This window comes from Phyllobates terribilis, unplaced genomic scaffold, assembly GCF_046119375.1.
Source record: "Phyllobates terribilis strain yellow unplaced genomic scaffold, ASM4611937v1 Scaffold_1__5_contigs__length_1240528914, whole genome shotgun sequence".
Classification (NCBI taxonomy): domain Eukaryota; kingdom Metazoa; phylum Chordata; class Amphibia; order Anura; family Dendrobatidae; genus Phyllobates; species Phyllobates terribilis.
Genome location: NW_027362761.1, coordinates 597,175,768 through 597,194,783, shown reverse-complemented (window position 1 = coordinate 597,194,783; position 19,016 = coordinate 597,175,768). Strand labels below are relative to the sequence as shown.

Sequence of the window (19,016 nt, the reverse complement as noted above, 5' to 3'; positions counted from 1 at the left end):
CTCGGCTCCGCTCCGCACATTACACACTCGGCTCCGCTCCGCACATTACACACTCGGCTCCGCACATTACACGCTCGGCTCCGCTCCGCACATTACACACTCGGCTCCGCTCCGCACATTACACACTCGGCTCCGCACATTACACACTCGGCTCCGCTCCGCACATTACACACTCGGCTCTGCTCCGTCCTCCTCTATAATACTATACATCATCCAGCACAGCAGAGTCCTGCAGACACTGAGCAGAGAACCCTGGAGCTCCGCCCCTGATCATGTGACTGATCACATGATGGTGACGTCACTCAGGTCCTGTCAGCACACGGCGGTGCCGGCTCTGCAGGTGGAGGTGTGTGTGTTCTCGTCTCCTTCCTGAGGTCAGTGTAGCGGAGGGTGATGGTTCCTGTGCGCTCTGCGCTGTCTATTGTACGCGTTACGCTGAGGCTTCCATGCACATTGGGCTGCTGTCAGCAGGATCAGCCATTGATCCTATGTGTGTGGGGGAGGGGTCCTGATGTCTCCAGGGTGTGGGAAATCCAATGATTAACCTTTTAATGTCCTCTATCTGCTGTCTGATAGAGGACACGAGCAGGCTGGGCCTGGTGCCCCTGTCTGTGCTATAGGGGATGGAGCTGGGGCCAGACGATGGGATTGCTGACCGCTATCTCCTGTGTGTGGGCCATGAAGGGTTGTGCAGTGACATGTTATCACTGATCCATCTGGTTAGGTGGTAACTTACTGATCGATGAACATCCGACAGCCGGGACCCCCACAGATCCGCAGAACACTATCCTCGTCACAAAATGTCAGACCAAGCGGCACAATCCTACAAGTCAGCCCCTAATTCTGAAACCGTTTTATTAAAACACAGAAAAAAAGTAACAAAAGTGGAGAAAAAAAAAAAATATATATATATATGTAGTCTATAACAATGAACATTACAAAATCAATACGTAGAATTAACCACTTAATGACCGCACTGAGAAATAAGTCAATCGCACCCCCCAGCGTCACAAAATAACGGGGGTAGCTGAGACCCTGGAGACATGATCAGGGCTGTTTTCTCCGCTCCTCTGTCATGTGATCGCCATTATTCACTGTTTCACATTATTCACGTTAAAAAAAAAAAAAAAAAAAAAGTAAAGTCCAATTTAAAAATCATTTTCTTTCCCCTCTGACATCATCTAATATGTCAGAGGAGAGAGATATGATGTTCCCAGGCCCACCTCAGTACCCCGGTACCAGCAACGCCATCCCCTGCCCTCCTCCTCCTCCTCCTGTTCCCCAAGCAAAATGGCAGTGCGCCTACTGACATCTGCCGGCCAGCACCCGGCAACAGCAGGAATTTTTTCTATTGGTCCCTCACTCTTGATCACTGTGATAGATCTTATCACAGTGATCAAAATCCCAATATTTAGGTGAGGCTTACTAGTGTAAGATTAGGTTAGGCTTACTAGCGTTAGATTAGGTGAGGCTTACTAGCGTAAGATTAGGTGAGGCTTACTAGCGTAAGATTAGGTGAGGCTTACTAGTGTAAGATTAGGTGAGGCTTACTAGTGTAAGATTAGGTGAGGCTTACTAGTGTTAGTTTAGGTGAGGCTTACTAGTGTAAGATTAGGTTAGGCTTACTAGTGTAAGATTAGGTGAGGCTTACTAGCGTAAGATTAGGTGAGGCTTACTAGCGTAAGATTAGGTGAGGCTTACTAGCGTAAGATTAGGTGAGGCTTACTAGCGTTAGATTAGGTGAGGCTTACTAGCGTTAGATTAGGTGAGGCTTACTAGTGTAAGATTAGGTGAGGCTTACTAGTGTAAGATTAGGTGAGGCTTACTAGTGTAAGATTAGGTGAGGCTTACTAGTGTTAGATTAGGTGAAGCTTACTAGTGTTAGATTAGGTGAGGCTTACTAGTGTTAGATTAGGCGAGGCTTACACTAGGCTTACCTAGTGTTAGGTTAGGCTTACTAGTGTTAGATTAGGTGAGGCTTACAAGTGTTAGGTTAGGTTAGTTCTTTTTGTTGTTTGACATTCATATAAAATCAAATAATGGCCCGCGGAACTTTTATTGCGGAGCAGGCGCACACCCGGCTTTGCTCCAGCAGTTCCGGGACTGATACAAAATCTGCCTCTAAAGTAGGTGAGGCCTACTAGTGTAAGATTAGGTGAGGCTTGCTAGTGTAAGATTAGGTGAGGCTTACACTAGGCTTACCTAGTGTTAGATTAGGTGAGGTTTACTAGTATTAGATTAGGTTAGGCTTACTAGTGTAAGATTAGGTTAGGCTTACTAGTGTAAGATTAGGTGAGGCTTACTAGTGTAAGATTAGGTGAGGCTTACTAGTGTAAGATTAGGTGAGGCTTACTAGTGTAAGATTAGGTGAGGCTTACTAGTGTAAGATTAGGTGAGGCTTGCTAGTGTAAGATTAGGTGAGGCTTGCTAGTGTAAGATTAGGTTAGGCTTGCTAGTGTAAGATTAGGTGAGGCTTGCTAGTGTAAGATTAGGTGAGGCTTACTAGTGTTAGATTAGGCGAGGCTTACACTAGGCTTACCTAGTGTTAGATTAGGTTAGGCTTGTTAGTGTAAGATTAGGTTAGGCTTGCTAGTGTAAGATTAGGTTAGGCTTGCTAGTGTAAGATTAGGTTAGGCTTGCTAGTGTAAGATTAGGTGAGGCTTACTAGTGTTAGATTAGGTGAAGCTTACTAGTGTTAGATTAGGTGAGGCTTACTAGTGTTAGATTAGGCGAGGCTTACACTAGGCTTACCTAGTGTTAGGTTAGGCTTACTAGTGTTAAATTAGGTGAGGCTTACAAGTGTTAGGTTAGGTTAGTTCTTTTTGTTGTTTGACATTCATATAAAATCAAATAATGGCCCGCGGAACTTTTATTGCGGAGCAGGCGCACACCCGGCTTTGCTCCAGCAGTTCCGGGACTGATACAAAATCTGCCTCTAAAGTAGGTGAGGCCTACTAGTGTAAGATTAGGTGAGGCTTACACTAGGCTTACCTAGTGTTAGATTAGGTGAGGCTTACTAGTGTTAGATTAGGTTAGGTTTACTAGTATTAGATTAGGTTAGGCTTACTAGTGTAAGATTAGGTTAGGCTTACTAGTGTAAGATTAGATGAGGCTTGCTAGAGTTAGATTAGGTGAGGCTTACAAGTGTTAGATTAGGTTAGTTTTTTTTGTTGTTTGGCATTCATATAAAATCAAATAATGGCCCGCGGAACTTTTATTGCGGAGCAGGCGTACACCCGGCTTTGCTCCAGCAGTTCCGGGATTTATAGAGAATCTGCCTCTTAAGTAGAGCAGTTTTCAGTAAGTGATGACGACTCTTCCTCCACAGGATCCAACAGCTCGATGGTGCCGGAGTCTGTTGTCACTGCTGAAATGTCAGAGGCAGGACCAAGTACTGCAGTTCCCCCTCCATTGTTGTATCCGTACAGTTAATTTCCCCTCAAATTCCCCCTTTTTTTTAGCAGCCCCAGGAATAAAATTAGATGTTACCAAATTCCCAAGTCCCCCCAAGAAATGACCCCCAACTACAATCGCCTTAACAAATTGAGACCCCTAATTTCTCTCCTAAAAGATTCATTTCTAAATTCCTATACCCCAGAGCAAAATGTTGCCGTTAGTGAGTCCCTCATGAGTTTCAAGGGCCGTCTATCATTTCGCTAATTTACCCCTTTCAAATGCGCCAAATACAGTGTCAAACTATACAAAATATGCAAGAGCGCAGCAGGGTACACGTGCACCTTTAGGGTCCGCCAAATTAACCCACCAATTGCCCCCAGACAGTTGACATCCCGAGTAAAATTGTCTGGGATCTAATGACGCCTTTTCTTCACCAAGGGTACCACGAGTATAACGACAATTACTACAAAAACTATTGCAATAAAATTTGTGTTGTATCAACTGCATAAAAAATGATGGTATGAAACCACTCACTACCTCCCTAGATAAATACATTAGAGAGTATAATTTACAAAAAAGACCTATACGGGGGATTTCTGTTGCTCTTGAACCTCACGGGCTCTGCAAATATGCTTCTCTATTCCACATAGAGCCAAATTTGTGTTCCAAAATTCAAATTGTTCCCCTTCTGTTCCGACCCCTGCCATTTGTCTAAAAGAGAACTTTTTTACTACATGTGGGGTATCGTCGCGCTCGTAAGAACGTGGGTAACAAACTGTGGGGTTCACTTTTTGGTGTTACCTCTTGCAATAGTGAGAAATCTGGGGCTAAAGCAAGATTTTTTGTGAAAAAAAATGAACTTTTTTCAATATGATGACTTAATGTTATCAAATTCTGTGTCGTACCTGTGCTCACTATACCCCTGGATAAAATCCTTCAGGGGTGTAGTTTTCAAAATGGGGTCACTTTGTGGGGTTTCTATTGTTTTAGGCACTTTATGGGCCCTGCAAATGCGACATGGTGCCCAACGTCTCTTTCAGCCAAATTTGTGTTCCAAAATTCAATTCTTGCTCCTGCCGTTCCGAACCCTGCCGTTTGTCCAAACAGAACTTTTCGACTACGTGTGGGGGTATCAGCCGCTCAGTAAGAAAGTGGGTAACAAACTGTTTGGTCCACTTTTTGGTGTTACCTCTTGAAAAAGTGAAAAATTTGGGGCTAAAGCAACATTTTAGAGGTCAAATTAAAAAAAAATTTCCACTTTGTATTAATTCTTGTGTAGCACCTGAAGTGTTAAAAAAAAAAATTCCCGACAACAGTTTTGAAATATTTCATGGCAGCGATTTTTTTTTTTTTTTTTAAATGGCCTCACTTTTGGGGCGGTTCCAATATATAGGACCCTCAAAGTCCATTTAAATCTGAATAGGTTACTAAGGAAACAGGTTTTGTAAATAAATTTGCTGAAAAAAAAATGAAAAATTGCTGCTAAACTTTTAACCCCTCCTTAATCCTAACAAAATAAAATTGCTTAAAAAATGACGCAGATGTAAAATATAAATATGGGAAATGTTATTTAATTATTTTGTGTCGTATAAGTTATCTGATTTAAGGGCATAAAAATGTAAAGTTTGAAAATTGCGAAATTTTCACTTTTTTTTTTTTTGGGTCAAAATGTAGATATTTTCATTAAATATAAGCAAATCGTGGGGACCGAAATTGATCGCAAACATAAAGTACAATGTGTCACGAAAAAAGTCTCATGAATACATTGGAAAACACGAGTGTTGGAACATGCGCTGCCACTAGAAGGCTCCACACTAGGTAGTAAGAAAGGGTTGGCTTCGCTGGTGGACTATAGCCTTTCCTCAGACAGGAGGCAGTTCAGTTTAGTGCCATAAGCAGTAGGAGCGTAACCTAAAAAAAACAGTAAAAAAGTTAATAAAGAAAAATACGAACAAATATGACCTTAACCAAGAAAGGAAAGCACAAGGGCATCTACATCCCTGTGTAGCCTTTCCCTCTGCAGACCCTCATCATCTAGCCCCACGCAAGTAACATCACCCCCTTCCCTGTGCAAGACCATCAACGTGCTGCAACAGCACAAGACCGCTGATGTGCAGCCCCATGCAAGTAACATCATACACTTATCTGTGCCCCAATAGTAGTCTCAGACCATTCACCCTTAATCCTATATACAGGTGCTTCTCACTAAATTAGAATATCCTCAAAAAGTTAATTGATTTCAGTTCTTCAGTACAAAAAGTGAAGCTCCTATATTCTATAGAGTCATTACACACAGAGGGATCTATTCTATAGAGTCATTACACACAGAGGGATCTATTCTATAGAGTCATTACACACAGAGGGATCTATTCTATAGAGTCATTACACACAGAGGGATCTATTCTATAGAGTCATTACACACAGAGGGATCTATTCTATAGAGTCATTACACGCAGAGGGATCTATTCTATAGAGTCATTACACGCAGAGGGATCTATTCTATAGAGTTATTACACGCAGAGGGATCTATTATATAGAGTCATTACACACAGAGGGATCTATTTCAAGTGTTTATTTCTGTTAATGTTGATGATTATGGCTTACAGCCAATGAAAGCACAAAAGTCATTATCTCAGTAAATTAGAATACTTTATAACAACAGCTTGAAAAATGATTTTAAAATCTGAAATGTTGTCCTACTGAAATGTCTGTTCAGTAAATGCCCTCAATACTTGGTCGGCTCCTTTTGCATCAATTACTGCATCAATGCGGCAATGTGGCATGGAGGGATCAGCCTGTGGCATGGAGGGATCAGCCTGTGGTCCTGCTGAGGTGTTATGGAAGCTCAGGTGGCTTTGATAGCAACCTTCAGCTCGTCTGCATTGTTGGGTCTGGGGTCTCTCATCTTCCTCTTGACAATACCCCATAGATTCTCTATAATAGATTCTCTATGGGGTTAAGGTCAGGCGAGTTTGCTGCCAATCAAGCACAGTGATACTGTTGTGTGTAAACCAGGTATTGGTACTTTTGGCCGTGTGGACAGGGGCCAAGTCCTGCTGGAGAATGACATTTCCATCTCCAAAAAGCTTGTCGGCAGAGGGAAGCATGAAATGCTCTAAAATGTCCTGGTAGACGGCTGCGCTGACTTTGGTCTTGATAAAACACAGTGGTCTCCACCAGCAGATGACATGGCCCCCCAAACCATCACTGATTGTGGAAACTTCACACTAGACCTCCAGCAGCTTGGATTGTGGCCTCTCCACTCTTCCTCCAGACTCTGGGAACTTGATTTCCAAATGAAATGCAAAATTTACTTTCATCTGAAAACAACACCTCACCAGCAGTCACAGCACAACACTGCTTCCTGCTCAGGATGAGGCCCCGCCCCTTCCCATGACATCACAGGAACAACTGTATTCTAGATGCCACCGAGGAGGTATGTGTGTGCTCTCCTCATCCCGATCTACAGGGAGTCGCCCTATTTATAGCCGCCGTCACCCCATCACCCTGTGAGATATAGGAAGATAATAATAATGGAGGAGAGAGCGACAGACCCCTGCACTGTATATGGGGGAGAGAGCAACAGATCCTGCACTACACATGGAGGAAAGAGAGAGCGACAGACCCTGCACTACACATTGACGTCTCGAGTAATGACCCAGTGCAGCAGTGGAGTTAGTTCGCTCAGTGAGGAGCTTTGTATTGTGGTGCATAGTTTACAGGTCATTGGGCAGGATGTCCCCATAGACGTGGAGGCTCAGGTGTTTCTTTCTTGTGTGAGAGGAGAACGGGTAAAGGACATTGGCTAAATGATTCTGCAAATACTGACTGGGGAAAGGAAGTTTCTAGGGTGAGGGCTCTTTATATTATTACTTGGTTAGGGGGTTCTACGTTATTAAAAGCCCCCATAGTGCATAGTATCATACATGATCAGTAATATCACATTATAGTACTGGGGTATCCAGTTTAACAGTATTTGAAGAGCTACAATTGTCTCGCACAGAAGTAGAACTGATATCTGAGCAATCTTGACCATAGGCCTCCAAATGAAGTGATACGACTCTTGTTGCCGTGTTTTGCACTCTAATAGGAGAGAGGTACTGGCACATTTATGATTACCTATTTTAGGCCTGGCACGTGGAGAACACACAGACAACCCACTGAGGTATCGGGGCAATATGATTTTGGTCACGTTTACAAAGTTATATAATTACAACATTAAATTAAAATTAAATATGCCAGAACCATTGTAAAGTCACAGCCTCTTGGAGTCCTGTCATCTCATCTGAGAATACATCTGCGGTGTGAATCTATGCAAGACATGTTTTATCAAGCATCACAGATTTAAAAAACACTATAATATGTCTAACAAAAGCAATCGCTTCACAGCTTCTGTGCTCGTCCATTTCAGAAATCTCCCTCTTGATGACTGCGATCGCTTTGTCTCTGTAAATAATTGCTTAAAATGAATGTTTGATAAAATAACAAAAAATACTCCCACATTGATATTCTTTGATCTTTGTAAGTCCAAATTTATATTGATTACATGGACAACATTGGTTGATGTATTTCTATTTTGTATGTCATGTGACCATCGCTGCCATTGATTGGCTGTAGCTGACGGGTTAAGTCGTCACATCCTTTTGACTAAGATTTAGTCTGAAGCATGAAGGAGCTGCCTTCACAGCTTATTTAACTCATCAATCCAGCAGAGAGAATACAACCTCCCGGATTTTCTATATTCCAAAAGTCCAAAAAGTAGATAGAGTAAAGAAGATCAAACAAATAAAATATTGCTATTCTTTAGCTAAGTAAAACGATGCAATATGCCATATCTGTGAGTGTCAAACTTGTGTGAAACTTTGCTCTTAGTAACTGGAGCCAATCAGCGGCGGCTAATAAGCCACATCACTCACTTGCGTTGAGAGGAAGTGAAAGAGCAAGAACCGTTCTCACTTCCTCCGAATAGCAGGAACAGTGAAGCAGCCCATCAGGAGCCGCTAATTGGCCGCAGGGCTCATGTGACAAAACAATGCACACGAGCAGCAGTAGAAAAAATGTCAACATCGGAGGTAAGAACAGATTTTTGTTTTACATGGGGGAGTACAGTAAATGAGAAAGGGTTGTCCGCATAGTGGAAAATCCCTTTAACATTAGATAATGTGAGAGAGGCCTTTAGTTGCTGAGAGGTTATTTTGGATCTCATTGTGACCTCATGGACCACTATATGCCTTACTTTTGGAATGATCTTTGTTGGTTGACCATTTTTGGGTAGTGTATTAATCACCTTGAATATTCACTATTTCTATACTATCTGTCTGACTGTGGATCAGTTGAGTCCCCACTCTTTAGAGATGGTTTTGTAACCTTGTCCAGCCTAATGAGCATCAACTATACTTTTTATCAAGTCCTCAGAAATCTCATTTGTTTGTACCATGATCCATTTCCCTCAAAAGTGTGACGATCAGACTTTGATGGATCCTTGTTCTTTAAATTAAACATGTCGCCCAGTCACACATGATTGCCATCCTATTGATTGAAAACACCAGATTCTAATTTTACCTTTAAATTATCGGGTAATCCTAAATGTTCTCACAGTTTAGAAACTAACAGACATTATAGAGTATATAATTGTTTTCCTCATAATGGCAAATTTTAATATTTTTGACTCATTTATTTGATTTGGTTCTTTATCTACGTTTAGGACTTGTGTTAAAATCTGATTTAGTTTTAGGTCAAATTTATGTAGAAATCTTAAATTCTGAAGGGTTCACAAACTTTCAAGCGCCACTGTATCCCTTTAAATGTTACCATTTATTATGTCCAGTTAATTTTGTTTTTGTTTTTCATTTGTAGAATTTTTTTAACATTTGATTCTTTTTACAATAAAGGATCTTCGGTTGTTTATTTTTCCTGAATAGATTTTTCTGTTTAATTCATCAAAGATGAAGAAGGACAGAGACAAGATGGCGGAGAGGATATTAAACCTCACCCTAGAGATAATCTTCCAGCTTATTGGAGAGGTGAGAGGTTCTGATGTCATCACATGACATCATTATTAATGGGAATAACAGGTTATATGACCGGAGAGGTGAGAGGTTCTGATGTCATCACATAACATCATTATCTATGGGAATAACAGGTGATATGACCGGAGAGGTGAGAGGTTCTGATGTCATCACATGACATCATTATCTATGGGAATAACAGGTGATATCACCGGAGAGGTGATGGACTCTGGAAATGTCTGTAGTGATATTATTAATGTCTCCACACTCAGGATTACACAGTAGTGAAGAAGACCTCTAGTGATCGCTGTCAGGACCCTGTGTCTGAAGGACGGGGAGGAACCCTGAGCCCAATCCCGGGGCCTCCACCTCACCCCCGGATACATGAGGACATCAATGACCAGAAGATCCTAGAACTCACCCACAAGATGATTGAGCTGCTGACTGGAGAGGTGACACTGCTGGGAATGCTGGGACATTATACAGGACGGCACTGGAGGATTCTGGGTGATGACGGTATCATTGTGTGTGTCAGGTTCCTATAAGGTGTCAGGACGTCACAGTCTATTTCTCCATGGAGGAGTGGGAGTATCTAGAAGGACACAAGGATCGGTACAAGGAGGTGATGATGGAGGAGCACCGGCCCCGCACATCACCAGGTAATAGACAGGACTAAATCCACACGGCCTATAATTCTCTGTATGTAATAATGATGTCAGTCCTGTCTGTGTCTCCTGCAGGTCTCTCCAGTAAGAGGACAACCCCAGAGAGATGTCCCGCTCCTCCTCCTGCACAGGACCATCAGGTAGATGGAGATCTCCCCTATGATGTGTAGACGGCTGTGACCTCCTTGTGTTCAGTCTTGTCTTCTCCTCCAGTATTAGATGTTTTATACTTGTGTAATGAGAGCGGTGGAGACGGCAGGATCACAGCTGACCACAGACATGGCCGGATCTTCTCACCATTATTCCCAGTGACTTCTCCAATCATCGGGGACTTTTACAATATTTGTTTTGCAGCTTTTGGATCCGGATAAAGATCTGAACAATATTAATGCTCCAGAGAGAAATGTGAGGGGCGATCAGCAGTGTAAAGAGGAGACCCCTACAGATAACCGCCCAGGTGAGTAGTGACCTCGGAACATGGCCGAGAAGTCACCGAATGCAACTATTTTTTTACACTCTTTGTTTTGTCAGTTTTTTCAGTGGTGTATTAACCACTTCATCCTAAATACAAATTAAGTTTCAATAAAAATGTGATATCGATACCGGAAGTGCACTTATATTATAGATGAAAAACAAAAAGTTTTGGTGTGAGGGCGTGTTTTATTCTTGCTCATTATTTTGGGCTGAGATATGTTCTCGTATACACCTTTTATTGCTTTTAATCGCTGTGTTGTATTTGTTCTCTTTTTTTATAATAACGTTTCAGTTATTCAGATATGCAGTCCTCCTTTTGCTCATAGTTTGTTTTCCATTGGTTGATTTTATATGTTTGGCTGGCACTCGATACATATTAATAGTTTTGCCCACAGCAATTTCTCTGTTCCCGAAAAACACAATGGAATTCAGGCTGAGGGGCTTCTAGAAGGATTGTTCTACATCAAAGGGAATGCATTGTGCCATTCTTTTTGTACAAAAATCATACAGATTTTGGGATTATGATTTTTTTTTTTTAATCGCGAGAGGTTCAAATGTGGGAAATATGTGCTTGGTTTTAAATTTTCCATCCTGATAAGAGTTTTTAGTCATTATTTCACTGACATGGCCGCATGTAGGGGAGCCATGGATAATGATCTTGTGTCAACGTTCATGAGACGCTAATCCATATTAGCAACTAATTATTGTGATTTCTCTTTGGCTTTGTAGAAGAGTCGTCTTAGTAATAAGACCATATTTATCCTAGGAGTATAACTAATACTGCAGTCAGGGGCCCAAGTTTATATTGTTAAAGGTTTACAAAATCTTTTTATTTTTTGACAGATGATTGTGGTATTATACAGCATACATATGAAGAGGAGAAGCCATATTTATGCCCGGAATGTGGAAAATGTTTTACTGAGAATTCATCTCTGGTTGACCATCAGAAAACTCACACCGAGTTGAAGCCGATTTTGTGTTTAGAATGTGGGAAATGTTATAAAAGTAAATCAACTCTTGCTGAACATCTAAGAACTCACACAGGGGAGAAGCCGTACTCATGTCCAGAATGTGAGAAATCTTTTGCCCAGAAATCAGATCTTATTAGACATCAAGTAATTCACACAGGGGAGAAGCCATTTTCTTGTAGCGTATGTGGAAACTGTTTTATAAAAAAGTCAACTCTAATTGTGCATCAAAGAATTCATACAGAGAAGAAACCATTTTCATGTGCAGAATGTGGTAAATGTTTTAATTTGAAATCAGTTCTTGTTAACCATGAAAGAATTCACACTGGGGAGAAGCCGTATTCTTGTACCTTTTGTGGAAAGTGTTTTAGACAAAAGACAACTCTTGCTGATCATCAAAGAACTCACACAGGGGAGAAGCCATTTCCATGTTCAGAATGTGAGAAATGTTTTACTTGGAAATCAGATCTTGTTAATCATGAGAGAATTCACACAGGTGAGAAGCCATTTTGTTGTTCGATATGTGGAAAGTATTTTAGGCAAAAGTCAACTCTATTTGCACATCGGATAATTCACAGAAAAAAGCCATTTTCATGTCAGGTTTGTGGAAAATGTTTCACCCACGAAACACATCTTTTTCAACATCAAAACACTCACACGGGGGAGGAGCCAATTTCATGTTCAGAATGTGGGAAATGTTTTAATCGAAAATCACAACTTGTTGTGCATCTAAAAACTCACACGGAGGAGAAGTCATTTTCTTGTACAGAATGTGGAAAAGGCTTTGATCACAAATACAGTTTTGTTAGACATCTGAGAATTCACACAGAGGTGAAGCCATTTTCATGTACTGTATGTGGGAAATGTTTCACTCAGAATTCATATCTAGTTGATCATCAAAAAACTCACACTGGCACGAAGACTATTTCATGTTTAGAATGTGGGAAATGTTATACCAGTAAATCAAGTCTTGATGTACATGTAAGAACTCACCACAAAGGGGAGAAGCCGTACTCGTGTCCAGAATGTGCGAAATGTTTTACTCGGAAATCCGTGCTTGCTGCACATATAAAAACTCACACAGGAGAGAAACCATTTTCATGTTCAGAATGTGGGAAATGTTTTACCCATAAATCAGATCTTGTTAGACATCAAAGAATTCACACAGGGGAGAAGCCATTTTCTTGTAACCTATGTGGAAAGTGTTTTATACAAAAGTCATCTCTAATTTCACATGAGATCTCTCACACAGGAAAACCATATTCATGTCCAGAATGTGGAAAATGTTTTACTTGGGAATCACAGCTTGAAGTACATATAAAAACCCACACAGGGGAGAAGCCATTCTCATGTTCAGAATGTGGGAGAAGCTTTGCTCACAAATCTGCTCTTTATAGACATCAAAATATTCATACAGTGTAGAATCCATTTTCATGTACTGTATGTGGAAAGTGTCTTAAGTGAAAGTAACTTCTGACAGCACATCGAAGAACTCGTGCTGAAAACGCATATCCACCAATCAACTCTTTTTAGACTTCATAGAACTCAGTAGGAGAAAGCTGACATTTTATGTGTTTTATTGAGAAATATTGCAAGAAATAATACAGCAGTTACTTTCAAGGTAAAGTCCTATGTCATATAAGAGAGATGTTAATCAAGAAATGTATGGAATTGTCAAACATCTGTTATCCCAATGTCAAATAGAATCCAGATGACACATTTATATATCAACCATGTGCATAGAATATTATATGTCAATGTATAACTGCATCCTAAAACTTGTCACCAATCGCCAATTTTCTACGCGTTGTACTTTTGATGGCACGATATTTTGTCCGAACCTGGGGAGTTCAGAGAGATCTGGTCGTCAAATTGTGCATAAATATACGACTTTGTGAAATTCTTAGCACACTTTGTATTTTTTAAAATGAGTCTTAGTTTTCCTTTCACCCATGTTGACAGCACCTGAGAGACCATCCACCCCCAAGTAGAGGAAAACTACAAGATAAAAAAGAGGAGCTTCTCCAAAGCTTCGTAGTTTCCTGTCCATAGGGAACCTACACCCTCGGTACTCCAGGAAGAAGAGTTTATTTGTTTTGGAAGCAGTAGTTGCTGCTTTGGTCATCTTACCTGCGGCCCTTCTGACACCAGATAAGCTTCCCTGGGAAGTAGGTGGCTGTTCATTGTCTTGGATGAGGGTGTGGTGCCGTAGAATTACCGAGTTGGAAGTCCAAGCGGCTGGCGTTGTGCGGAAGTTCCCAGCGTAGGTGCTTTAATGAAGTCAGCCAGGAACTTTGTATAAGCGCATGTGAGCACACTGGGCCCTTTGGAAGAATGTCACCACGCCAACATCTGGTTGGGTCTGGATGAAGTCAGCTACCTTCTCTTATTCCTAGACTGGAAGTATGGGGCTGCGAAGGCTAGGAAAATGTCATATTTAAAAGTTTTTGGGTTCCCCAGTCTACAGCTATTTTGCTTCTGGCGATGTCAAGTGGCCTGTGTTGGTTGCTTCACTCCAGAGTGAACATGGATGATGCAACAGCCTCCAGATTAGAACATTCAGAAGATCCAAACCTTCCTCCCTGTGTAGTAGTTACCGTCATTTGATGTCTGTAACTGATCCTTCATGAATATATTGTTTAATATTGCATCGTTAATACTACACAGCCACTCAAATATCTGCCAATTCATGGAGGGGGTGGCTGTCGCATCAGTATTTCACACCTGTGCGGCCCCCGCCTTTATCATGGGGGTCTGCTGCGTCCTGCTTATGCTTTGGTAATCTGACCTGGTGTTGGTAAGGCTGTGCTTTTTTCTGTGATTTTTTTTTTTTTATTTTTGTCCTTTTCTGTGAGCTCCATGCTATCTACCTCAAGGACACTGTTCTCTCCTGGTTCTTCTTCCTCACTGGCCACTCCTTCACTGTATCTTTTTCTGGTTCCTCTTCTACTTACTGTCGGAGGTTCCTCAAGGTTCAGATCTAGGTCCCCTTCGTTTACTGTCTGAGGTTCCACAAGGAACAGTCCTAGGTCCCCCTCCTCTCCTATTAGGGGTTCCTCAGGATTCAATCCTAGGTCCCCTCATCTTACGATCGGAGGTTCCCCAAGGTTCAGACCTAGGTCCCCTCCTCTAACTATTGGGGGGTTCCTCAGGATTCACCCTAGGTCCCCTCATCTTACTGTCGGAGGTTCCCCAAGGTTCAGTCCTAGGTCTCCTCCTCATACTGTCGGGGGTTCCTCGGGGTTCAGTCGTGGGTCCAGTCCTCTTTTCTCTCTATACACTGACCCTATTGGACAAACCATGAGCAGATTTTGGTATTCAGTACCATCTATATGCTGATGACATCTAATTATACACCCAACAAGAACACCAGGAGGTAAATATTTTTTTCTTCAGTACTATATAACATTGTTCATCTTTTGCACTTATGTAATATTTGCACTTGGAAGATATTCACTTTGAGCAATAATTTGAACGGAGTCTTAAAGAAGATCCTCCTTCAGCTCCCATAACTCTATGACATTGGTGAATAGTGGAGACAACAGAGAATTTTCATCAAGTAACACAACACGGCGTCTTGCAATGTTTTGGGTACATGCCCCTTCCTCAGGCATGCGAATTACTCCTCATCCATTGTTTAAATAGTCATACAATTTTTTAAAATCAATCAACATAATAAAGAACAAAATACTTGGCCGAAGTGAACATAATATTGTTCATGTTTTGCACTGGAGGGGGTGTCTGTCGCATCAGTATTTCGCACCTGTGCTGCTCCCGCCTTTATCATGGGGGTCTGCCGCGTCCTGCTTGTGCTTTGGTAATCTGACCTGATGTTGGTAAGGCGGTGTTTTTTTCTGTGATGGTTTTTTTTTCAGATAGCATGGAGCATAGTGAGGAGGAGCTGGTGATCCACAGTGTCGAATGCTGCAGAGAGATCCAGGAGAATCAGCAGGGAGCAGTGACCATTAGATTTAGCTGTTAGTGGATCATTAGAGACTTTAGTAAGTGCAGTTTCAGTGGAGTGTAAAGAGCGGAAACCGGATTGTAGAGGGTCAAGAAGAGAGTTGTCTGAGAGATAGCGGATTAGACGAGAGTAGACCAAGCGTTCCAGGAGTGTAGAGATAAAGGAAGGTTAGAGACCGGTCTGTAGTTAGGGGAAAGAGCCTGGATATGTGAGGGAATAGGGTTTCCGGTGCAGGTAATAGGGCGAGAAGAAGTAAGGAGTCGGGTAACCTCTTCTGGGACTGGTTCAAAGACTGGAAGTAATGACATGAGGGAAGGGGAGTTGTGACATTGGGGAAATATAAGAGAATTTCCTGTAACATATGGTCCATTTTTTTCCTTGAAACAAGTAATGAGATAGTCAACATTGAGGTTATTGATCGGGGCCGGCACTGTAGGACTATGGAGGAATGAAATGTGTCAGACCCGTTTAGGATTGTTGGATAGTGAGGTGATGAGGGCAGAGTTATAAGAGCTCAGCATAAACTGATAATGGACAAGAATTTATCCTCAGAGGATTAGCACATTTACAGCATTACACACACACGGCTCTGCTCCATGCACATTGCACACTCGGCTCCGCAACATGCACATTGCACACGCAGCTCTGCAACATGCACATTACACGCGGCTCTGCAACATGCACATTACACGCGGCTCTGCAACATGCACATTACTCATGCAGCTCAGCAACATGCACATTACACACTCGACTCCGCTACATGCACATTGCACACTCGGCTCAGCAACATGCACATTACACACGCAGTTCCGCAACATGCACATTACACACGTAGCTCCGCAACATGCACATTACACACGCAGCTCTGCTCCATTCTCCTTTATACTATATGTCAGAAAAATTAAAATCCATAAGTCAACTCCAGAAGGAGAAAGAGCTTACAATCTAAAACCTTTTTTGCAGTAGAACCACATATTTAACATAGGGAAAGAAAGGAAAATATATGTAGCTAAGAGGTGAGAAAAATGTATTAGAACATGCAGTGAAGCTAGGACCCCCTGGTGTGGACAGGTAATTAAGACTGGCATACTTGCTGGGAATATTCATGCATTTTCAACTTCAGGACTAATAGGAGAAGAACATGCATATTTTTCATAACTGTGAGACATGCCAATCAGCCCCAAATTAATAGTGGACAGATAGCCGACAACAGCCATGCCATGTTTCCTATCTTTGAAAAGGTAATATAATGATAAAATATATGACGTCAATATTGAACGCCTGTGAGCGTTAGGAGCAAAGATATTGTAAATGTTGGGGATTTCATAAAATCCTTAATGACTGAGAACATCCCACAAACAGCACCACGCGAGGTCATCAACGAGGAGGTGTGGGGGTGTAACTTAGGTGCTGATATAAAAGACAAGGCAAATTATGATCTGTGTTCAATGGCGGAAGATACATCGCTGTGGAGGCTTGATCCATGTTTGATCCACGTTCCCTCTATAAATCTGAAGCCATTGCAATGATGTCCGGTTGTTTTCTTTTGTTTATCCTTTTATTTTATGTAATTATATATGCTGTATTGTTTTGTCCCCTTTGTAAAATCTTTTGTATATGTTTACCTGTCTGGTGTCCAATCGGCCTGTATAAACAATCGGTGGTGGCAGCGTGTAGTTAATTTTGTTATTGTGGAGCTGGCAGTGACTGTAGCGGGGGTATATACACATATTAAACGAATTGGAATCGGAGGTGTATATACCATACGCTCACTGTTAGCTCTCCAATAACCGGCCTATAGCAGAAACATCCCGCAGCCTCCTCCGTTAATTGTTGGTCAAATGCATAACTTTCCTAATGATAGTGGGTAGCAGTGGGCTGTTGGTGACAAAAAGGTAACAGCGTGGTGGGTTCAGCGTGAACCTTCCCACCGCCCGGCTGTGATCTTTGATACTATACATCATACAGCAGAGTCCTGCAGACACTGAGCAAAGAAACCTGGAGCACCAGCCCCTGATTATGTGATTCCTCCCCTCCATGTAACTTATCATACAAAATTAACACATCAAGGTGCTTGCACCCCTTTAGGGATGAAAAATTCTAAACATATTACCCAAAGGGTAAAAGAACCCTAGTTATCAGATATGGTAAAAAAAATAACTTTTTTAAATTTTCGTTTAAAATTGGTCAAAACTACTATAGTGGACTTCAATGAATTTATATCAGCTACAACCTATTTAGGCTTTACTAAATACATGTATTCTCACATCCAGATCATGGCTGCAGTCCATAGATCTGTGTAGCACTCTCCTAGCATGTCAGTTCTCCTTCCTACAAGTTCCACTTAAGAACCTAAAAAAAAACCCACACATATATAGTTTATAAGGCCGAAAAAAGACAAGCGTCCATCCAGTTCATCCTATTTCTTGTGCACTGCAGCTATTCCGCAGGTTTGATCCAGGGGAAGGCAAAAAAAAAACATGCGGTATAGGCCAATTTACATCATTGAGGAAAAATTCACTTCCCGACACCAATCTGGCAGTCAGATTAAATCCCTGGATTAATTAACTATCACTAAGCATAAGATGTAATTTTATTGTTCTCAAGAAAGGCGTCCAGGCTTCTCTTGAACTCATTAAGTGAGTTGGACATCACCACTTCCTCTCCCAGAGAGTTCCAGAGTCTCACGGCTCTGACCGTACAGAATCCCCCTCTATGCTGGTGCAGGAACCTCCTTTCCTCCAGACGCATAGTGTGCCCCCTCGTCTTTGTCACCATCCTTGGTATAAACAGGTTATGGGAGAGATCTCTGAACTGCCCCCTGATGTATTTATACATGTTTATATACCCCCCCCCCCCCGACTAGTTTCACCTATACAGGCTTCCTCAAAGGGCCAGAGCTATAATGATAGTGAAAAATGGAGGGTTGGGCTTCATAAGACTTTGGGTCTCATATGATAGGTCTTTAGATGGCGGCCAATAGATAAGGATTTGACACAACTCCAATCACATTCTTTCTTGTCCTAGGCCATTCAATGCTAACGTACCTTAAGCCGTCATTACTGATCCAATAGAGTTACCGCTAATGCGTCCATATACCTCCGCCTCATACTGTAGACAGACCTCCGCCTCATACTGTAGACAGACCTAGACAAGAATGGAGCCAATGCTCGTTTTCGGGGGCCAGACACCAGCCACTTCATTAGACAGTGATCAATAGCAGTATCCAATCCATGCATAGTTAACTGCGCATGCGCTTCTTACCTCACCATTCGCTTCCAATCACATCGGCGGTCCGGGCTGCCGACCAATCCTGTTCACCCTGCTATGTCTGTATTGAGGCATCCGATTGGTGTGGATGCATAGCAATGTCACCCAGTACCACGTCAAAGTGTTCGCGTCAGTGCCTGCACCGCGCATGCGCCCTAGTGAATGTATCAGTCCAATTATACATGAGAAAAGCTCTTAGGCGCATGTCACAGAGTTTCTCAATAGATGCATCGGGTTATCCATTGCGTGTGCCAGGAGACATAGTGCAGGA

The 19,016-nt window shown here is 42.0% G+C and overlaps 1 protein-coding gene across 1 annotated transcript; it reads left to right on the top strand.

The window, feature by feature from the left end:
• Positions 1–286: 286 nt before the first annotated feature.
• Positions 287–13,494, top strand: LOC141273692 (uncharacterized). The gene is made up of 7 exons (XM_073685965.1): positions 287–346; positions 9,318–9,419; positions 9,677–9,856; positions 9,940–10,063; positions 10,145–10,194; positions 10,424–10,526; positions 11,387–13,494. The coding sequence occupies exons 1-7, from the start codon at positions 287–289 to the stop codon at positions 12,931–12,933; spliced, it is 2,166 nt and encodes a 721-aa protein (XP_073542066.1). The 3' UTR covers positions 12,934–13,494.
• The last annotated feature ends 5,522 nt before the right edge of the window (positions 13,495–19,016 follow it).